Raw genomic sequence first — 19,881 nt, forward strand, 5'->3', positions numbered from 1 at the left:
TGATAAACATGACATTTCACGGATTTCTCCGAGATAATTGTTTTTCTTTCTTTTCTTTTCTTTTTTCTTTTTTTTTAATCTTTAAGGGGCTGGAAATCACCACATCAGACACAAATTGGTATTGAGATCAGGTGTTTTCTATACATCTTAAAACATGCCCGGGGGGGATATTTAAGTTAATTTACAAACTTTCACATGGCTCCCACTGGAACCACGAGAGGCTTAAAACAGCTTGTTTCTCATCCGCCGTAATACTCCTCAAGACCTGCGAACAGATTTAGATGCATAAAGTTTTCCTCTAAGTGTTCCCATTTAACGAAATAAAACCGGTTTTACATCATGGCTGGCAACTTGAGAACCTGTAATTTGATTAGTTTTTATGATTTGCATCTGCTTTAATGATTGTGGGACTTTCTTCAGGACACCCTAATGGCTTTCCCAACACTCCCGGAATGCCATTGTTGATCAGTCCTAACCCTTCAGTGCAATAAAAAAAAAGGGAGAAAAAAAGGAAAAAAGAGAAGACGGGCAGCTCAAGTCCACTAAATACACCAACTTACACGAGGAAAGCTGTAGTCAGCACATTTAATTCAATATTATCCCATCTGTCCAGTTAATGACGCGGACAAACAACCTGCAAGCAATTTGAAAACCATGTGAGGAAAAAATACTTTGCTCATAACAAGAAAATTACAACCTTCCAGCTCAGGAAAAAAAAAAAAGAAAACCTCTGCGTTTGTTGCAGATGAGGAGAGGAACTGAAATTTATTGCTTCCACCCTTGGGTCGGACTCGGGCTACATCACCACAGTGAGCAGCCTGTTTGTAGCTCCCAGTGGCAAAATGTGGTTTCGGCTTTGGTCGTGTCAAACTCCAAACATCTTACAGTAAGAACTAGTCAGTTTACCACATCCACCCCATGATGCTGTGAATGAACCTTTAATACAGTGTTTTTCACATTTAGTTTTTTGAACTTTTTGAGCGATTACATGAAGTGTTCAGGGGGTCCACCTCCCCACCCCACCCCAAGCAATTTCTAACCCATATAATGAAGCCATTTTAGCTATTTGTACAAGAACAGCATGATAAGAAGACCTGGAATAAATCTTAGATATTTAATTAAACTTAGTCTTTCTGATGTCACATAATGAAGGATTAAAATACGTCAGTATCGTTAGTCCTTAAGTCCATACTTCGAGACATCCTAAAGTTAATGTTTCACTTTTACAGCAGTTCATCTTCAATAATGAACATAAGAATTCTGGTTACTTCACAGCAGTTTCTCAACACAATGTAAATCTAAATGATGAGAATAGTCAACTCCAAAGTAAATGTCACCGCTCCTATTTGCACTTTTGACACTTTTCTTGTCAGAATAATACTGTCTTTCTCAAGGTGACAGCTGCTTTCCCTTTGCTGCAAGCTCTGTACATCTCCTTTTTCACAGTTTTGACCATCGCCGGGACTTTTCGTTGCAGCAATTCCCAGCAAATCTTTGTCAATTTGCAAAAACTTATGGTTCTTGGTCTCGTCTTCAAAGCGTCATATTTCTGTGGAAAATATTGTTAACAATCTCAAATCTAAAAAAAAACATGTGCGATATATCTGACTGAATGTGAAATGATTTTTTATTAATCAATAGTAATTAATTTTTAGATTGATTTATTTTTAGCACTTTATTGGTTGAAGTCGTGCATTTTCAGCCCGTCACTGATCTGTTCACTCGTTCTTTCATTTCCTGTTGTTGGCGAAACATTTGGTTTTGCGACAATTCGACGCTGATCTTACCTTGTCCTTGATGATACTTCCACTGTGCCTTTAAATTGCTGCATGCATTCCGAACCTTTTCATGAGTCATTACAGTCGTACTCCCAGCAGAGGACAGCGCTGGTGTTGTTGATTTCCTGTGGGACGTTTGGTCTGGAAGGTCTGAAGGGATGATCTGCTGCCTTATGTCTTCACCTTCTGCTAGTGTCTCTACTCCTTTCGCTGGCGGCACATGAGCTCTTCTGCTCAACACTGCCGCCACAGGCCACCCGTGGTATTACTCCGTTTGCCACACATCCCTAAATTTCCCTGAAAATGAACCAAAAACACACGCAATCTACATAGAAAACAAAAAAGAAGGCCCTCTACATATTAGTCTTCATATTTAACTTTATATTTAGTCAGAAGACAACCAGATACGCTATTTAGGTGTTTACAGCTCCTCCAGAGATATGCAGACGGGAGGATAGTGTTTTAGGAGTTGTGTATTTGCGTTGTATTTGCGTCACCTGTGCGCTTTAAAGAGTGACTGTGGGCTAGTGTTGATTTTGAAGTTAGTCCGTGATAAAGACATGTAAAGTGGCAGTAAATGTGCTGCGTGACATGTTGTTACAAGCAAATAAAAGCTGCGGGGCCTCGTGTCACAAACCGTGTCTGGTGTTTAGCTTCCCAGCTGTTAAGTCGGTTAAGGGGAGAATAATAAAGTCGTCCCAAAACGGAGGAAATGTATCTGTTGTGTGGCAAGGACACAGCCGGGGAGGTCTAAAGGAGGTTGTAGTCATCCTCGAGCGTTTTCTTATCTGCTCCCTTGTTTTTCCTTTTTTTTTTTTTAAAAAAGAAAAGAAAAAAAAAGAAAAGAAAATCTACATTTACGACCACTTCATGTCTTTTACAACAAACTTTACATCGCCATAATCCCCGGGTGCTTGTCTGCTTTTGATGCGCACAGAGTAAACAAAGCCACGCAGCTGTTCTTTGAAATAACGTTTCCTCTCCACGTTCAGCTGGACAAGGCCACCTCATGTCATTGGCAAACTCAAAAGCCCCTTTATATTTTTTTTTCTGTCTTTACGAGAGGCCCGTCGCTGCTGTACCGAAGAACCGGAATAAATAAGATCTCATCGTGAGTTAAAACCTGCGGATGATTATAGATCTGCTCCCGGCTGCAAGCGTCAATACTCCGTGTGAACAAAAACAGTTTTGGAAGACTGGCATTCATCCCCCGAGCGGCGTTCCAAACATTTGGACCAAGGATTATTGATTACCACGCTGATTCACAGCTCTGTACATTACAGAATAATAACACCTTCTTCTTTTTTCTTCCAAAGATGGGGATAAGCTTTCCATCCCTGCACTCCTGTATCTGATTGCCGATAATACAAAATCCAGCACTTCAAAAGAAAGTAAGTTCAACTTGACGCACACTCAATTTAAAGAAAATTGTTTACCATCAATCCATTCCTCCTCCTCCTCCTCCTCCTCCTCCTCCTCCTCCTCCTATCTGCACTGCTCTCAATCGTTTCGGCGGCGCGAGCGTGTGCAGTCGGTCACCCGCTGGGCTGAATCATATAGGCTTCGACGCTTGTTGGTGTCGGCGAGCCGTTTCATCCCAGAAGACGCAGAAAAGAAGCACACGTGCGAATAATAACACGAATGATTACGACAGTCAATTTAGCTGCCTCGGTTTCACGCTGACACATTATTGTAATTGTGCGGCACATTCCGTAGTTACATGGCAATAAAGACGCAAGTGGAGAAAGGCCATAACGCAATCAGCAAAAAGTCAGTGCCAGCCAGGTAGGAAGGATAAAAGCGAAGAAAAGAGCTTTGAAAGCAAGGTCAAAGATAATTAAAAAAAAAAAAAAAAGATAATTACATGAAAGCTACTGTATGAAAATGGATTTTTTTTGGGGGGTGTTAATCCTCAGCTTCTTTAGATAGATCGATCTAAAGTTGGAGAGTCTGACGCCCTTGATTTTAATCTGGACCGAGTATGTGGAGGCAAATGAAAGCACGGACGGGCTCGCACTGAAGATCCTTTGTGTTTCCATGAATTCTCAAGTCATATATTGTTTTCACGGTGGGAATGAGAAATAAACATCGCTGCGGCGCAGACGCGAGAGACAACCAGACCTGATGGCATGAGGCATCCACCCTGTCACACGAAATATTCAAAGTGAGGGAAATAGAGCATTGTAATGACAGAGGGGCCTGGTAGAGCGGCTCCCAGCCCATAGGGACATCATTAGCTGAGATTAGGAGCTACAGAGAGGTTTCTTTTTTTTTTTTTTTGGCCCGTGGTTCAAAGTTGTCATCTGGCTGACCTTTGGCCCCGACAGTCTCCCGTGGCACAGCCTATTAGTTGCATCTCGCATGTCCATGTCCATAATATTCGTGCTTTTTCAGTGGCAATAAAAAGCTTTATTATATGTGCTTGACTGGAGTGAACTCTTTATGGCTCTTCATGGGGAAATCACCCTTTCTCAGAGTGTCCTGTCGGACAGTGGTAGCCTGTCGTCAAAACTCTTTCATCACTGTCCTCGTCAAGAGCCAAGTTGTTTGGCATTCGATCATATCCAGGTCTTGAATCTCGGGCCACAAGTCCAATGCAAGTCTTTCATTACGTGTCCAGGAAAGTCTCAAGCCTTCGACCACACGCTGAAGTCAGGAGTAAATGCTTTGCTCACAAGTCCAACTTATATCTTTGGTCACATGTTCCAGTCAATTTTTAAAGTCTTTTGCCGGGTTAGTCCATTTCAAGTCTGAGTCGTCTAAAATCTCTGATCTAAGCTCGATTGTTATCAAAGCGCGGGATTTATTCACGATCAATTGAGGCGTCCGCGGTTTATAATCCAAACACAAGTCTCCAGTCAATTGAAAAACAGGTCCAAGTTACTGTAAGTGCAACTTTTTAATTAACATATCATGTCCCCCGACATATTGATATGTGTCCACAGTACCCTAAATAAAAATATCAATGCAATTATGTACTCATATAGTATCTTCAGTAAAGGTAGTTTCTCGTCTGCAGTTCAAAAAATGGTAATACTGACTAACTTAACTTACATTCTTAATATAATGAGTTGACATTAAATGTACAATTAAAAAAAAAAAACGCGAGTCAAGTCAACGATTACGTTTCAAAATAATTCGGCAGAAGATGGATTCAGTGGATCGTTAACAATTTAGTTCAGGTCACCATTTATTGGAAAAAACCAGTTTTTCCAAGCAAATACCAATGTTCATTTCTCATCTTTTTAATCATCAAACAGAATTAAATATGTTCTAGATAATCTTTCTTAGCCACAGAGCAAGCAGTGCCAATACTGAGCCGAACGTGTTTTCTCACATATGCAATATTATCAAAAAACTGTCAAATAAATAAGATGGTGAAGGATAGAGTAGAATTCAAGTTGATATCCATCATCTTAAAAAAAAAAAATCCAACACACATCTTTGTGTGTGCAACGCAAGTTGGAAAGAAATCTAAGCTGCCAGCAGAGTTTCCATTTCAATAAAATGCAGCTTTATTCGAGAAAGACGGTCTCTGTTAAAGACTCGTCTCATTCTCTGTGGATACATTTCTACGCGAACCGAAGAAAAACTGTGCTTGAAGACGACACTGCAGTGACTTTTAGCTCCCTGCAGAACACGCAGACGGATTAGGATCACTTTAACCGCCGAGACACTGACGACGTGACAGCGGTGCCGTGAAACGCCAGTAAGACGCATGCGCGCGCGCTCGTGTGTCCGTGTCTCACATCGCCGACTGGGCGGGAGATATTCTCCTCGTCCCACAGGAGAGTCTCTATTCCATTTTTATCCTCTGCAGGAGGGGAACCAGCGAACAGGGCTGTAATAGCGGTAAACGCAGAAATGCAATATTCACACCAGGACTGCTCCACTCGCCTAATGGACGACTTCTGTCATCCGTCTCACACTCCCTCACATATTTATTTATTTATTTTTTTCCCATCTTATTTTTGTCTGCGCTTTCAACACTTTCATCGCCCCGGGGTGCCAAATAGCGAAGTCATCACCAACATAAATAACACGGAGGAGAATGTCTTGAAGAAACATTAACGAAATGGCTTTGAGAGACGTCAGCGTCTGAGTATTATCGCCGTTTTTCACTGAATTACAGCTCACAGGAAAGACCAAGGTTGATTGGATGTCTGTACCTTCTAACAATTGTATCATTAGTTTATTAATGTCTAACGCAAACTATTCTAATGTCGAACAATGACAAATGTGAGACATAAAGGAGCATATTATGGTGTTGGCAGGTTATTCTATTATTTCACGTGGTTAAACATTTGTTCTTTGGTCAAAATAGGTAGAATAAGGGGGAGAAATCATAAATAAAATTATCTGTATATTGTACGTGCACTGGTAATCAATATTAAGTGTCGTTATGAAATCATCCAGACACCATGAAGCATGGTTTTAGGCACCACTTGTCATCATCTGATAACTCCAGAGCGAATGGACCAGCTCGTTGGACTTTCCTACGGGTGAATCCCTTTGGAGGAAATTCCTTTCCAAGATGCTGAGGAATTATATAAACAGAATCCACACATATGGTGTTAACTCTAAGGGCCTTATGATCTCAAATAATTTTTCACTTTCACAATGTTGACACACGTTTAGACATCTGTACACGATTCACGTTTTTCATTGAAGAATAAAATATTCTTTGCTGTGAAAATCCTCTTGATTTTGATGTAAGTATTAACAATCACGCTTGTTCCCTCACCAAAAATTATGTTACTGTGAAATACTGAGGCCTTGGGACACAATTGTGGGACACAATTCCAGTTCTTTGAGAACTTAAAGCTTCTTTTGGTTGAAAGTGGACTTTTGTATGTTTCCGTTGAGACATTTCAGATAGTATATGAGATGTATTTGGTGGATGAGGGTTTAAAGAAGAGCTTTTATCAAAAAAAAAAAAAAGTCGGAAAAAAAACATTGCTGCAATTTTCTGGATTACGATGAACAATTTCTGTCCAACTTCCATTTTAGTCTGCCTGTGTGCATTCGCTTTACCACTACAAGTTTGATTTTACCATTCGGTGAATGACGGTGCTCCAGATGGGAATTAGATCTCCCCAATAGAATATGTGTCCCCCTCTTCTGCTAAATTACTTCTTTACCTGGAATGATAAAAACATATCCCCTCTACTTAGCCTGACCAATACTATTATCAGATCACACAATGCTTTGAAAATTCTGAGTAAAGCAGAGCTGCCAACTCAGTCTAAACTAACTCTCTCAAACTACTGATGCTCTATATCACACAAAGTTGTACGTTTTTTTTGCGGATCGTCGGACTTGGATACAATCGCATTTAGCTTACACCCAGTTCTAAACATTTACAGTTCATCGCCATATTTTCGCTCTCCGTTCTCCGACTACTTTCTTCACAGACCCCCCCCCCCCCCCCCCCGCCCCGTGCACATAATCTCTGACCTTCCTCCAGAGCTGTTTACGCTGAAGTGTAATAAAGCCCATTATTCACCTCTCTGTGTACAGTTTAATCAACTCGCTGTTCGAGTGAGGGGCGGCACGCTGGTGTGCAGAAACACATCGGGCTGTTCTACTTGTAGCGCCTGGATGCGCCGCGATGCGCACAGATTTCGGCCAAAACTTAACTCTTCCGGTACTTTCTCACCCCGAGGCCTCACGCCATCGCTCGCCTCCTCTTTCCGTGCGTTTTTGAGCAATTAAAAGAGTTAGCCTTCGCGAGGAGGCTGCCGAGCGGCACTTCGCTCGCGCGTCTCGCCAGACAATGGCCGCCTCGCCGTCACTCCGGCGGAGGCGCGATGCAACATGGGGAACAAAGGAGGGAACGGAGACAAAGTGAGAGGACGCTCTGGAAGTTTGCATCGACAGAGAGATGAGCCCATAACGGTCTCATCATCATATCTGATGCAGACAGAATCGGTCTCAAGCCTGACGTGTGTGTGTGCGTGTGTGCGTGCGTGCGTGTGTGTGTGTGTGTGTGTGTGTGTGTGTGTGTGTGTGTGTGTGTGTGTGTGTGTGTGTGTGTGTGTGTGTGTGTGTGTGTGTGTGTGTGTGTGTGTGTGTGGGGGGAGGGGGTTCTACCCCCCTAATAACTGATTCTGATCACCGCCCCACCATTGTCTTGTAGTTGCCTCTCGAGAAATAAAGCAGGAAAGATAAAAAATGATGGCAGAGAGAGGAATCCTAATTAATTGTGATGAATATGCAGATTGGGTTGAATCCTCAGGATAGCCGGCTCTTTTCACCACGATCCGCTTCAATATTTAGACAGAGCTTAGGGACAAAGGCAAGTCTACGCCGAGAATACAATCAGCCTCAATTTAACGTCACTGTTGGTCCTCGGACTCGTGAGTGTTTTTAGTCTTTCTGACAGCTGTCTTTCTTCCCGCTCTGCACACTCTCTATCCACAGCATCAGCTTAAATAGTCGCACTCTTTTTCTTTCTTTCTTTCTTTCTTTTTCTTTCCCCCCCCCCCCAGTCTTGATTTATGGGTTTTTTTTGCGTCAGACCGCCACATCTTCATTTGAGATTTTTCTCGGTGAAACACGTTGTTTTTATTTTTGCCTCGGCTTCCCACTGGCACTATTTGACAAAGTACGTTTGAAGACGCTTTAGCGGCCCCGAGCACACAGCAGGGACGAAATCATTTGAATGAAGATAAATTTGTCTGTCACAAAATAGAGTTGGGATAATTTCACTGTTGTCAGTTTGTTCCTTCAATCGATTTCTGCCCTCTTTGTTGAATGAATAATTTTTCTGGTCCCGACTGTGCCCAATATAAGGACTACAAACAACAGTGTTCCCAGATCATGTTCTCTTGTTTTTTAGTTGTTTTTTTGGACATTTCCCTGCTGCATCTGCCCAGCAAGAGCTTAAAAAGTAACCGTCTTTTCGCGTGCTACATTAACATGAACAATGTTGAAAAAAAAATTATAAGGATGCAATATATAATTAAAAACAGTGTTTTTAACAATGCTGAGGTGGTTATTTCACAACACCAGGCCGCTTATACCTAAAAAGCACAATTACGAGGCCGTGAATGGATTTTGTGTAATGTTTCCGTTAAACAACTAAATATTCAAGTGGGTGGTGGTATCCTGGACCAATTTGATTACAGAAATGATACAAATTTTGTGCCACAGTTTGGTTAGATTCATGCCGGTTTTAAATATTGGCTCAACGTAAACAACCTGATACGGGTTCTATACATGAAAATTGACCATGTTTATCTGTCGTCAAGACCAGAGCATCCCAAGACCAAGACAAGACCAAAACTTTAAGAGACCAAGACCAAGTTAAAGCCAAGACCTTGAAACTATGGTCTTGACAACAATCTACAACTGCCTTCTTTATACAAGCTCAATCAGACATTTCCAGATCACCTTTAAAATTGAATGGAATCTTCCAGGGCTTAATATGTGGTGAAAATTTTGACAAAATCCGTACAGACAAAAATACGCCGATGATTTTATTATGTTCTTGGCAGACGTAATAAACCCTGTGGTGCCTTCAACCTATTAAAATTGGTCACATAATAAGGCTAACTCACGCACGTACACACAAACAAGCTTCGTCACCGATCAACCTAACCTGCAAGTCTTTAGATTGTTGTGAAGAACACGATTACTTGGAGAAAAATCTGCCTGGAAAGAATGTGCAATCATGAAGCCATATGCTAAACTCTGTCTATCGCTCCGACATTGTGTCTGGGGTTACATGGCAGACGAGCAGATGGTTGATATTATAACTGTAAACCTGATGCTTATCTTAATAATAGTCATCAACAGTCTCCACAGGACAGTTATGCTACCTATAGTTTGAGGTCATATCGTTTCCGTCTATTCAGTTCCACTATTTATCACTAAAATGGACTCAGCACAGAACTGCTCATACGAGTTTATTCAGTGTTTGTTGTGTCTTACAGGTGCCCCCTCTTTCAGTGAGCACAGAAAAATCCCTCTCCTGCATCAAATCCCGGTTCAGCCAATTGGCAAACCAAAGACATAACACTTCTGGCAGCTGTGATTCATAAACAGAAATGGAAATTAAAGTTACGTCTCAGGAAATGTCTATTAATTTGCCTTTGATTTATGAGAGGCCCCAGTGTTTAGTTTTTGGTTTTTTTTCCTTTTTATGAAAAACAGCTGCAGTCACAGGAAAGTCGCAAATACAAATACTTTGTGTGTCAACAACAAGTTTGCAAATAGGGAGAAAGTCGCTGTCACGCTGGAAATGTCTTTCGCAGCTGACCATTATGCAGGAATGGAAACCTAAGAAAAGAAATGAGGGAAGAGAGAAACCCTTTGAGGTCAGCATGAGACCTTGGCTCAACCTTTACTCTTTTCATCATCTGCTTAGCATTTTTTATTTTTTATTTTTAAATCTTTTTACCCATACAAGCCGGACAGACGTTCATCTCTTGTGTGTGTGTGTGTGTGTGTGTGTGTGTGTGTGTGTGTGTGTGTGTGTGTGTGTGAGTGTGTGTGTGTGTGTGTGTGTGTGTGTGTGTGTGTGTGTGTGTGTGTGTGTGTGTGTGTGTGTGTGTGTGTGTGTGTGTGTGTGTGTGTGCATGCGCATGTGTGTGTGTTGTGTGAGGGGTGAGTCATTATACTGTCTGGAGGCCGTGTTGTGATCCCTGAACCACAGGCTGGCCAGCAAGAGACAGCGGAACAGTTGGTCATCTGGTGTGGGTCGAGTGCAGCCTGTGTGTGTGTGTGTGACACACAGAGCGACCAGAGAGATTACTTGGACCAGCCACCCGTGTACAGAAAGCACTGGGAGTTATGGATCTCATTCAAGCAATGATGCGGAGATTAAAAAGAAGACGGAGGCCCAAAGTGTCACTTTTTACACTTCAAGCTTTTCTAATGGACAAAGACGGAGAGAAGGATGCGGCGATTCGGCGTTCAGCAGTCCTGAAAGGACTCCTTGTGCCGTTAGCGCGGTTCGACGTGGCTCCCCCGGTTTTGTCGGATCCTCTGTCGGCGATTAACCAAAGTCCACAAAGAAGTTCCTCTGATCTGTCGCCAGCCGACGCTAAACTCGCAGAGAGTGGCGGCATTCATTCAGCGGCAGATTTGTGAGGAGCCACATTCATAATGCAAATCTCCTGTTCTACCACATCTCTAAAGCTGCTCTATTGGATTGAGATCTGGTGACTTATAGAGGCCGTTTGAGTGCAGGGAACACGTCATCGTGTTCCGGAAGTTGAGTCGATATGAGCTTAGTGACGTGTGCGCCGGCCTCCTCCGGAGCAGCTATTAGAAGACGGGCGTCATCCCAGATAGACGCTTCCCAGTTAGACTCCTTATCATAATAAGTCAATTATTTGTAATATTTCAGTGACCGAGGATGAATAGTGATGTATTTTTACAGATAAAGACACACATTTCCTGAAATGAATGCCTCTGTAGGTACAAACAAACGCTCCGCAGGGTCCTTCTCAGAAAAGACGCTCAAAGTCACACACATATGTGAACACGACGGGAGGAAACAGGGATGGAGACATCAGCACAGATGAGTTCCTAGACACTGTCCAGCACCTAGTTACAAACTACTTAACAAAATGACAAATAGTCTGTATTCCTTTAAGGGGGAAAAAGAAATAGGAGAAATCCCGGCCAGGGGGGAAAAAAACAAACAAAAAAAATTTAATATATATATGTGTGTGTGTGTATAGCGTCTATCTGGGAAGCGTCTATCTGGAATTAAACCAGAAGATGGTACACTCTTGCCATAAAAGGGGGTGGGGCTCATATAGATTCATATCTGGGACCAAGTGGCTCAAAGTGTGCCAGGATATAAATATTTCCTCATCACCATACCAGGAACCTTAAACATTAATAGGTGGTGTGATAGATCCATGCTTTACACTTCATAAAGTCCCATCTGCTTACTATTTGTCATCCCAGTGCGGCAGCCTGAGCGTTGAGGTTTCATATGGCGAGCGTTCAGAGTTGCCCTTCAGTAGACCTCTGCCAGAACGAGTGGGCATTTCAGTTGTCGCCGCCTTTCTCTCCGCTTGACCATTTCCCTGACCTCCACTATTGCTATGACGTTTTCCCTCAAGAGCTGTCGTTCAAATTGTTGGGTTTTCTTTTTCCGACTGGTCTCTGCATACCCAAGTGAGGAAAATGGGAAAAAAAATCATGAGATGAGCAGTGTCCAAACTCAAATACAGTAGAAGATCAATACCTTTATTTATGTTGCTTTTTTTTTGACCGTGGCCCATTGAAGTACGTCAACAATATCATGAAGCAGTCATCGTGTGACAACTCCCCTTAGAAGGCTTATTACCCGGAGGTTGCTTCAACTCGGTATCAAAGAAAACTGTCAAAAAAGATGCTTTCTAGAATCCAGAGCAGATCTGGAAAACCACTAATTGACTGCTAGTGTTTGGCGTCGCTCCTACATTTTGACAAAGTGCAGGTCTTCAGTCTATTTTTCTTTTAGAAAACAACCGGGACAAAAGATTTTAAAAGACGCGTTTACGAACCGAAGCAACACAAAGTTGAAGGCACTTCTTTCATATTCTCATTTCAGATATTAGGCTTGCAAATGAACAGCTTTTGTTTCCGTCAGCTGCGTTCAGCCAGTAAGTTGAAAAATAATTTGCATAACAGAAAGGCAGTCGTAACTCGCACTGCTTGTTGCAATCAAGATATGCAAAAGACCATCTGGTGAAAAAAAACCCCACAACATGTCAAACAATGATCACACTGGCTGTCATTCCCGTCAGACGATTAACCGGAACCTCGCTGCAGAGCACACAGGCCCAACAGAACTGAACAGGAGACTGGAGCGAAGATGTTTTATGTCGTGAATTTCAACACCTGCAGCCACATTCGCATGGTTGGGACAGTGTGTCGTAAACATGACATGCTGATTATGGTTTGGGGAATTTCCTGGCAGTGTGTCATACCATCTAAGCTTTGTTTGAAAGCCACATCCTGCATGAGCGTTCGCTGCTGACCGCGTTCAGGTCTCAGGTTACCCGTCAAACTGAGGGGCCTTTCACGTTGGGATAGTCCGGGACTCGGTTCACTTGGGAGGGAGGGGAGCTGAGAATTTTCACATCTTCATTTGGTCCGGGTGGCGTTCACATTCACTTTTCAGATCGGATCAGAAACACAGTTCATTGATTGGTCCGGACCAAAAGCGGAAGTCCCGCCGCTTTAGCCCGTGGTGGCTAGGCTAGTTAGCTCGGTAGCCACAAACAACCGCGATTTAGAGTCTTCAGTCCAGATATCGATGAGAGTCTTCCTCACTAGTTCTTCCTCACGACTCCATCTCTGGCCGCGAGATATTTTTCAACTTTTTCTTTTTGCGTCTGCTTCTTCTGATTCGCGCATTTAGCGCTGTTTGTTTACCACCCAGAATGCATTGCGCTCTACATCACGTCCTCTCCCCCCGCCCGCTAGAAAGACCGTTTGTAAAGGAACCAAGACCGAGGTTTTTAAAAGGACCAGAGATCTTGTTAGCTCCGGTTCAGAGTTCATGTTCTTGTCGCCCAAACGGAACAGTTTTTCCCTGGAGAGAACCGCGGTCCAGACCAAACACAGGAATGTGAACACGCCCTTGGTCCAATTTACACGGTAGCGTTTCAGGCAGGTGAAGGCAGGATACACCATGGACGCTCGGCCAGTCCAGAGGACACAACATAAAGAGAACACTCGTCACGTTCACGCTGACAGTCGACCTTTAGGTCACCAATTTATCTCGCATGGATGTTTTGTTTTACTTGGAAAAGCACCCGTACGCAGGTTTCTCTGAACATGATAATAAGATTACTGGAATCACATGGCCTTCACAGTTACCTTATCGAGCGCTGGGATTTGTTGTGGGCGTGCAGCCAATAAATCTTTAGCAACTGTGTAATGTTGTCATGTCAATATGGGCAAAACCTCCCAGGAATGTTTGAGCACTTTGTTGAATCCATGACGAAAGGAAGGTCTGAAGACTAAATATCCATCCCAACACTCCAGAGGTGACACCTGTGAGTATGAAGTAACGCATCCAGGTGAAAACAGGAACTTTTGTCTGTATATACGACAGTGGTGCTCAGAGCCACTGAAAGCAGCTTGCAAAGTGCAACTTTTCCTAAATGCTGCTAACAGCAAGTAGTAAAACGATGCTTTTGTACATGAACTCGTGACTTGAAAATCCAGTTTTTTCACCAGATTTTCTCCAATTTTCCTCCTACATGCCCCCAAACTCCTCTGAGGAATTAGGCTGCGGTGAGTCGATGAAATCAACCAAATTGAATATGGCACGTTATATTCCTAATGATGAGGAATTCCTCGGATCAGATCGGACCTTTTACGTTCAATCAGTTAACCGGGGCTCGGTGACATTTCAGTCGCGCCGCAAATGTGTCCACCAACACCGAAACTCACTCAGAGACCGAATGAATAATTTGCCGCCGAGTATTCGGATCAAATATGCAGGTTTATCGGCTGTCGGGACAAACACTGGAGGACTGAACACTTCTGTTGTTCACTCCGCGCGTGTTTGTGTTGTGAACGTTGGAGTTGTGTTTCGGAGCCCTTTGATGTAATTATGTCTTTTCCCTTATGCCTCCCAATCTGTTTTTCATCATCATTACGCTTTTCAGTAATGAGCACTCTCTTTCTTTTGAATAAAGGAAAACATGCAATTCCACACAATAGAATATTTAGTAGTGTTACATGTCCTTGGATGGGTTTCTGCTCTCCTTTGCTGGAAAGCGTGAAATTCCGTGTGTTTCTGCTCGTGTGTTTCTGCTCGTGTGTTGGAGGGCTGAAGCACAGCAGGAGGTTAGGACCTGAGATGGGGCGAGTCTTGTTGTCCTCCTTGAATAATTTAGCACTTCGGGGAATGTGTCAGCCCGAGCTAACCCGGGTTATCACGGGAGAGCGCCGGGCAGAGTGCACTGTGTTTATCCGTGAGGTGGGGTGGGGTGGGGGGGGGGGGGGACGTCCCCTTGCGTTTTGGCACATGCATATGGTTCAGCAGCACTGCCTTCATGTGTCAATGTGTCCCGAAAGAAGACACACAGAGGATCTTTCTCCAGGAGTCTTGCAACATTTATCACCAATTTTGTCACTCAATAAAACTTCTGAAGCTGAAAACACTTTTAAAATAAAGATAAAACTAATTTCAACCATTTAAGTGCATTCGAACATTTAAGCTGTTTCAATTGTTTGGCTCGTTTTCCTTCCTTTTAACCTGTAACCTTTTTCCTTTCTCTCTACTTTTCAAGCGGTTTCAGTCATTTGACTTTTGGTTTTTCTATCTATTTTTTAAGTCATCTTAGTCATACTAGACAAGTGAAAATGGAAAACTTCCGTTGTCACTGAAAACGCAGCGTTCATGAAACGCCGCCACTGCACATGTGCAATGCGGCCCTTGTAAATAGACAATAACAACAATGGCGGCCTCCAGAGTGTCATTTAGTGCCCGTCCATATTTTCCTCGGACTTGGTAGTTTTATAGTTGAGAATCACCCACAATAGTAATCCAACTGTGTTCTCTGCGAGTATGTGTGTGGTTTTATTCCAAAAACTACAAACAGCACCCACCAGTGGCCCGGCATGGTAACTATATCGTTTTCAGCATTTCTGTCATTTCTGTGTCAAAGGACATTGTTTTCAAAATGTTCCTGCGTAAACGTGTCTTATTTTATTTAACTGATTTGAGGTATTTTGCTTGTTTTAGCCATTTTTACAGTTTTAGTTTTTTAAGCTCTCTGTAGAATTGTTGCCGTTTTTGACTCTTTTTCTATTTTCTTTTTTTTTTTTTAAACAGTTTTTTCCCCCAGCAGATAACCATCTGGTGTGCAAACAAAATGGAAATAAGATATTTCTTTCCATACTTTTTTTTTCTTTCACGGAGCTCTGGCAGACGCCTGAGATGGACTGACCAGAGGCTCAGTTGAATTCATTCTACAGCCGTTAATACTCACATCAGTGTCTTTGACGTTTAACAGAAGGAGTAAACAAGTAAATATTTATAAAAAAAAAAAAATAATGCGAGAAGCGATGTTGAGGGCAGAGCACTACATGAAAGTGTGATCTTTTCTCGTTAAGCCTCTTAGAGCGCTCTGGATTTACACTCCTATCAAGTGAATTGAGAGGTTTTTCTGTGTTCAGCTTTTTTTTCCTTTTAAATGCCCTCACAAAGATGGAGAAAATCCCTTAATTTGAAAAAAAAAAAAAATTGTTGGAGTGAAATGAATTCTAAGGGTTATGAGTGGGATTTAAGGTTAAGGATTTGATTTTGAGTAATGCACAGAAGTTCCAGGCATGTCCGGACCAAATGCAACCATGACATCAGGCATTATTACAAGAAAACAACCGACTGGCTCCAGGTACAATCATTCTAATGATTTAGCCAGTGGTGGAAGTAATGGTTCGGCCTCCACAGAGTCCCCATCTCAACATCACGGGGTCTCCTACATGACGAGACTGATGGATTTGAAACAGCCTACATCTACACGACATCTGAGAAATGCCTTCAGGAAACTCTCCTGTAGAACTGCTTCAACATCTGTGCGGGCTGCCACGCAGAACGCTGGTTTCAGTGACGAAAAATCCACAATTAAACGCCTCTACTTTGTGAAGTTTCGTCTGGACTTACAGTCCTTGTAGCATCATTGAGCCAAACATGTGAGTCCTCCACATTTTCCTTTTCCCTCCGTGTTAGATGTCCCTGAACTTGTGAACTTCTCGTTCTAACCTCAGACCCCGAGGCCCAAAGCGTACACGCCAACCACACACTCTCAACACCCCTATACGTCCCGGTAGATGCCCCACGGAGCTGCGAATGCGTATATTTATGCACCTTTACTCTCATTATACCGACATGACCCACAGTCTGCCTGTTTTTTTCACCTTCATCCTGCGGTTTTTGGGAATACATCCAGAGTTGAAATGTTTTTTTCATGTCATTTCCCGTCCTCCCTGGCTCTCCCACTCCCTCTGCCCGGCTACTAACCCACCCAGCCTCCCACCCGCCCGTCCAGCAAACATGTTGGCATACAAACACTGTTTTTAGAAAGCAAAACAACCCGGGGAATATGACTGGAATATGGAAACGCTTAATCTCTCTGGGTGGATGGGTATCAAATCCCCCACTGAAAGAGAGAGAGAGAGGGGGAGAGAGAGGGAGAGAGATAGATAGAGAGAGAGAGAGAGAGAGAGAGAGAGGGATGGACGGTGGAAGAACACTGTGTTCATTTTGCCAAGGCCAGATGGTGAGGGCAGCTTTGGTGCTGCACGGCCTCTCTCTGCCCGTCAAGCCATGACACACACACACACACACACACACACACACACGATTACCTCAGCCTGTTTGTCCAGCAGCAGCAGCCTTGTGTGCGTGGTGGTGATGGTGGCCCGGGCGAGTCAGACTTATTAGATTAATATTTTATTTGTCTCTGAGCTGTTATCACTGTTTTCCATCTCTTCATGTTGCCGGGATTAGGAGGCAGTGTTTAGGTTCTCCTTGTTTGGGTGGTTTGTAATCTGCCCCCTTGTGTGGTATCATTCAGGGCTGGAGTACAGTGGAAATGTACCATGGTGTACTACAGCGTTGAGACGTTTTTCTATTTAAAATATGTTTAAACATGAAAGAAAAGAAGAAAAAAACAGCAGAGAGGTCCATATTTTGCATCTTACACCGATTAAAGACGTAGTCAATGTGTCTTTGCGTGTTTGATAGTTGTTAATTGACTATTTTGCAACGGAGATCCTATGAGTGCCAAATGTTTCCTTCGTGGTGGTCTCAAAAAAAATAAATAAAAGAAACTTCAGTCAGGCTGATTGGTGTCACATTGCTATTGAAAAGCAGCCAGATTAATTTGTGATCAATGAAAGTGCGGCCCGAAGCCAATGATGCAGGGTTTTCTTCCCTTTGATTTCCACCACAAATAGATGTGTGGCTCATGGCATGTTCACAATCTGATTGTTATCCCCAAACAATTGCTCAACAACTCACACGTAGCTGAAGTTGTCCATGAGTTTGTCGGGAGTGTTTTGTCTTAGTTTATATATAATATAAAGGCACCGATTGCACCTTTACAGGTCTCACATTTAAGCAAAAAGTTGGTCGTCTGTTTATACAAATGTCCGTGTTCTCCCGTTGTTATTCTGTATAGCGTAGTGTGATTTCATTCCAAAAACAACCAATAGCACCAATTCGTGGCCTGCCACGCTAACGACACCATTTTCAGCATTTCTATTCAGTTCAATTCAACTTTATTTATAAAGCTCCGGCTACAAGAGAGTAATTTCAGGGCACTCTTTCAGAGAAAACCCAACAAAAGAGCTTTATAAGTTATAAGGAGGATTTTAAATTCGATTCTAGATTTAACAGGAAGCCAATGAAGAGAAGCTTGTATTGGAGTGATGTGATTGCTGATGCTGGTTCTTGCCGGGACTCTCGCTGCAGCATTTCGAATCAGTGTTATTAGAAGTGACTGAACTATAAAACTACTGAGTCCCAGGAGAATATGGACTGGGAGTTATGCCCTTCTGGAGGTGGCCATGTTTATTATTGTCCACCTACATGTGCAGCAGAACTTTACTCGCATTGCAGTAGCAGAACTTTCCAAAAGTTCCACCTTGGTCACCATTTTTAGTGTCTCCAATCACTTCTTGTTTGAACGGAACCCCAAAATGCGAACGTGGCTTCAATCACCAGCTTTGGCACTAAAGCTCCAGCCAACAGTGATTCAATCTTAGTCAAAGATTTGTCTGACACTGCCGTCCTTGTGCAGTCTTTGAAACGCCACTTAAAATACATATAGCAAAAAATCATCCGCCCAAACTCTTATTACTGCACCCTGGAGCTGTTGAATGTCAAGGCAACGTCTCGAGCAGCACACGCTTCCTCAAACCATTTGAAACTGGTGCAGCCAAGTAGGAGTTAATTAACTTTCCCTAAGTTGATACTGAGACAGTTAAATAGCAGTTTAATCAGCGTTTAGGTTTTGTTCCTTCACGTTAATCGAGTAAAAGCTGGATTGGCCGGATCAGCCGAGAATCCCTTTAATTACCAAAGCCGGTGTCAATCTGATTGCGCCGCTGTCAGCGTGTGCCCTCCTCCTTCCCCGAGCTGCCTTTGTCCTCACCAGTGGCCTGATATATGACATCGGAGGGATGAAGAAGTCTTAAATGGAAATTAATTCATGACTTGTCCTCAAAAGATTTTGCTGAGTGGGAACTTTTGCTTCACGCCTTCACCCCTCTGCCCTTTAATCGCGTTCGCTCCTCTTCAACTTTCAGCCACATCTCTATGATGTCGGCACATTTGTGTGAGTTTCAGCCTGATAATCTTATTTACTCATTGCTACGAACCCACTATTTATCATATATATGCCTTTCAAAAGCAAGGAGTCAGCAAGGAGTAAGGTCCTGTGATCTTAATGCCATTCAAGTGGAATACATGTGCAGAAACCAGGGTTAATTGAAACCCTGCCGTGACGCCGCTCGGCTTTATCAGCAGACGTGTACTCAAGGTAACTCTGGACTCAAGCTTTTATTTGTGTTTTTCATGTTCTGGAACTTAATGAGTGACCACATTATGTGTCAGTGCTCGTGAATGGAAACCCAACGTGGTGGATCAAAACAGGCCTGTGATTATTGTCGTGCAGAAAACATGGATGAAAGTAAAAAAAAAAAAAAGAAAAGAAAAGAAACAACAGCAGCAAATGTAAACTGTGGAACTTGCCAAAATGTGGATGAAATCAGGGTTTTCCCTTCCAGGGGTCTAAACTAAACAAACAGAACGACGCTGAGAAAGAGACCGCAGGGTTTTTGGTGACACAGCAGCTGAAAGTAATACATTCCGTTTGCCACGCAGGTGGCGTTCAGGTACAGTTGATGGCAATTCATCCGTGTTTTCAAAACGCTCAGAGGTAAGTACAGAGTGACTGTAGCAAAGCGGGCAAAAGTGAATTCAAAGTGCGTTTGATTGGAGTCATAAATCTTTCCTTTCAGAATCGATCGTTAAGTGGTAAATAGGGAGTTTGGAAACATCCGGCTCATTACAATTAGTCAGAAGAATAACAGTCTGGTAGGTTTTTATCCATTGTTTACACATTACCTAAAA

General features: G+C 42.8%; 1 protein-coding gene across 3 annotated transcripts in view; it reads left to right on the plus strand.

The window, feature by feature from the left end:
• Positions 1-19,881, plus strand: part of e2f3 (E2F transcription factor 3) — a 64,407-nt gene that overhangs the window by 26,809 nt on the left and 17,717 nt on the right. For all 3 annotated transcript variants that reach the window (XM_080485801.1, XM_080485799.1, XM_080485798.1), the window contains one exon: positions 3,095-3,169. In XM_080485801.1, the coding sequence (XP_080341927.1) occupies positions 3,095-3,133 (39 nt within the window). In that variant the 3' untranslated portion in view covers positions 3,134-3,169. The remainder of the gene's footprint in view (positions 1-3,094; positions 3,170-19,881) is intronic.

The sequence above is a fragment of the Lipophrys pholis genome (assembly GCF_963383615.2).
Source record: "Lipophrys pholis genome assembly, chromosome: 17".
Lineage (NCBI taxonomy): Eukaryota > Metazoa > Chordata > Actinopteri > Blenniiformes > Blenniidae > Lipophrys > Lipophrys pholis.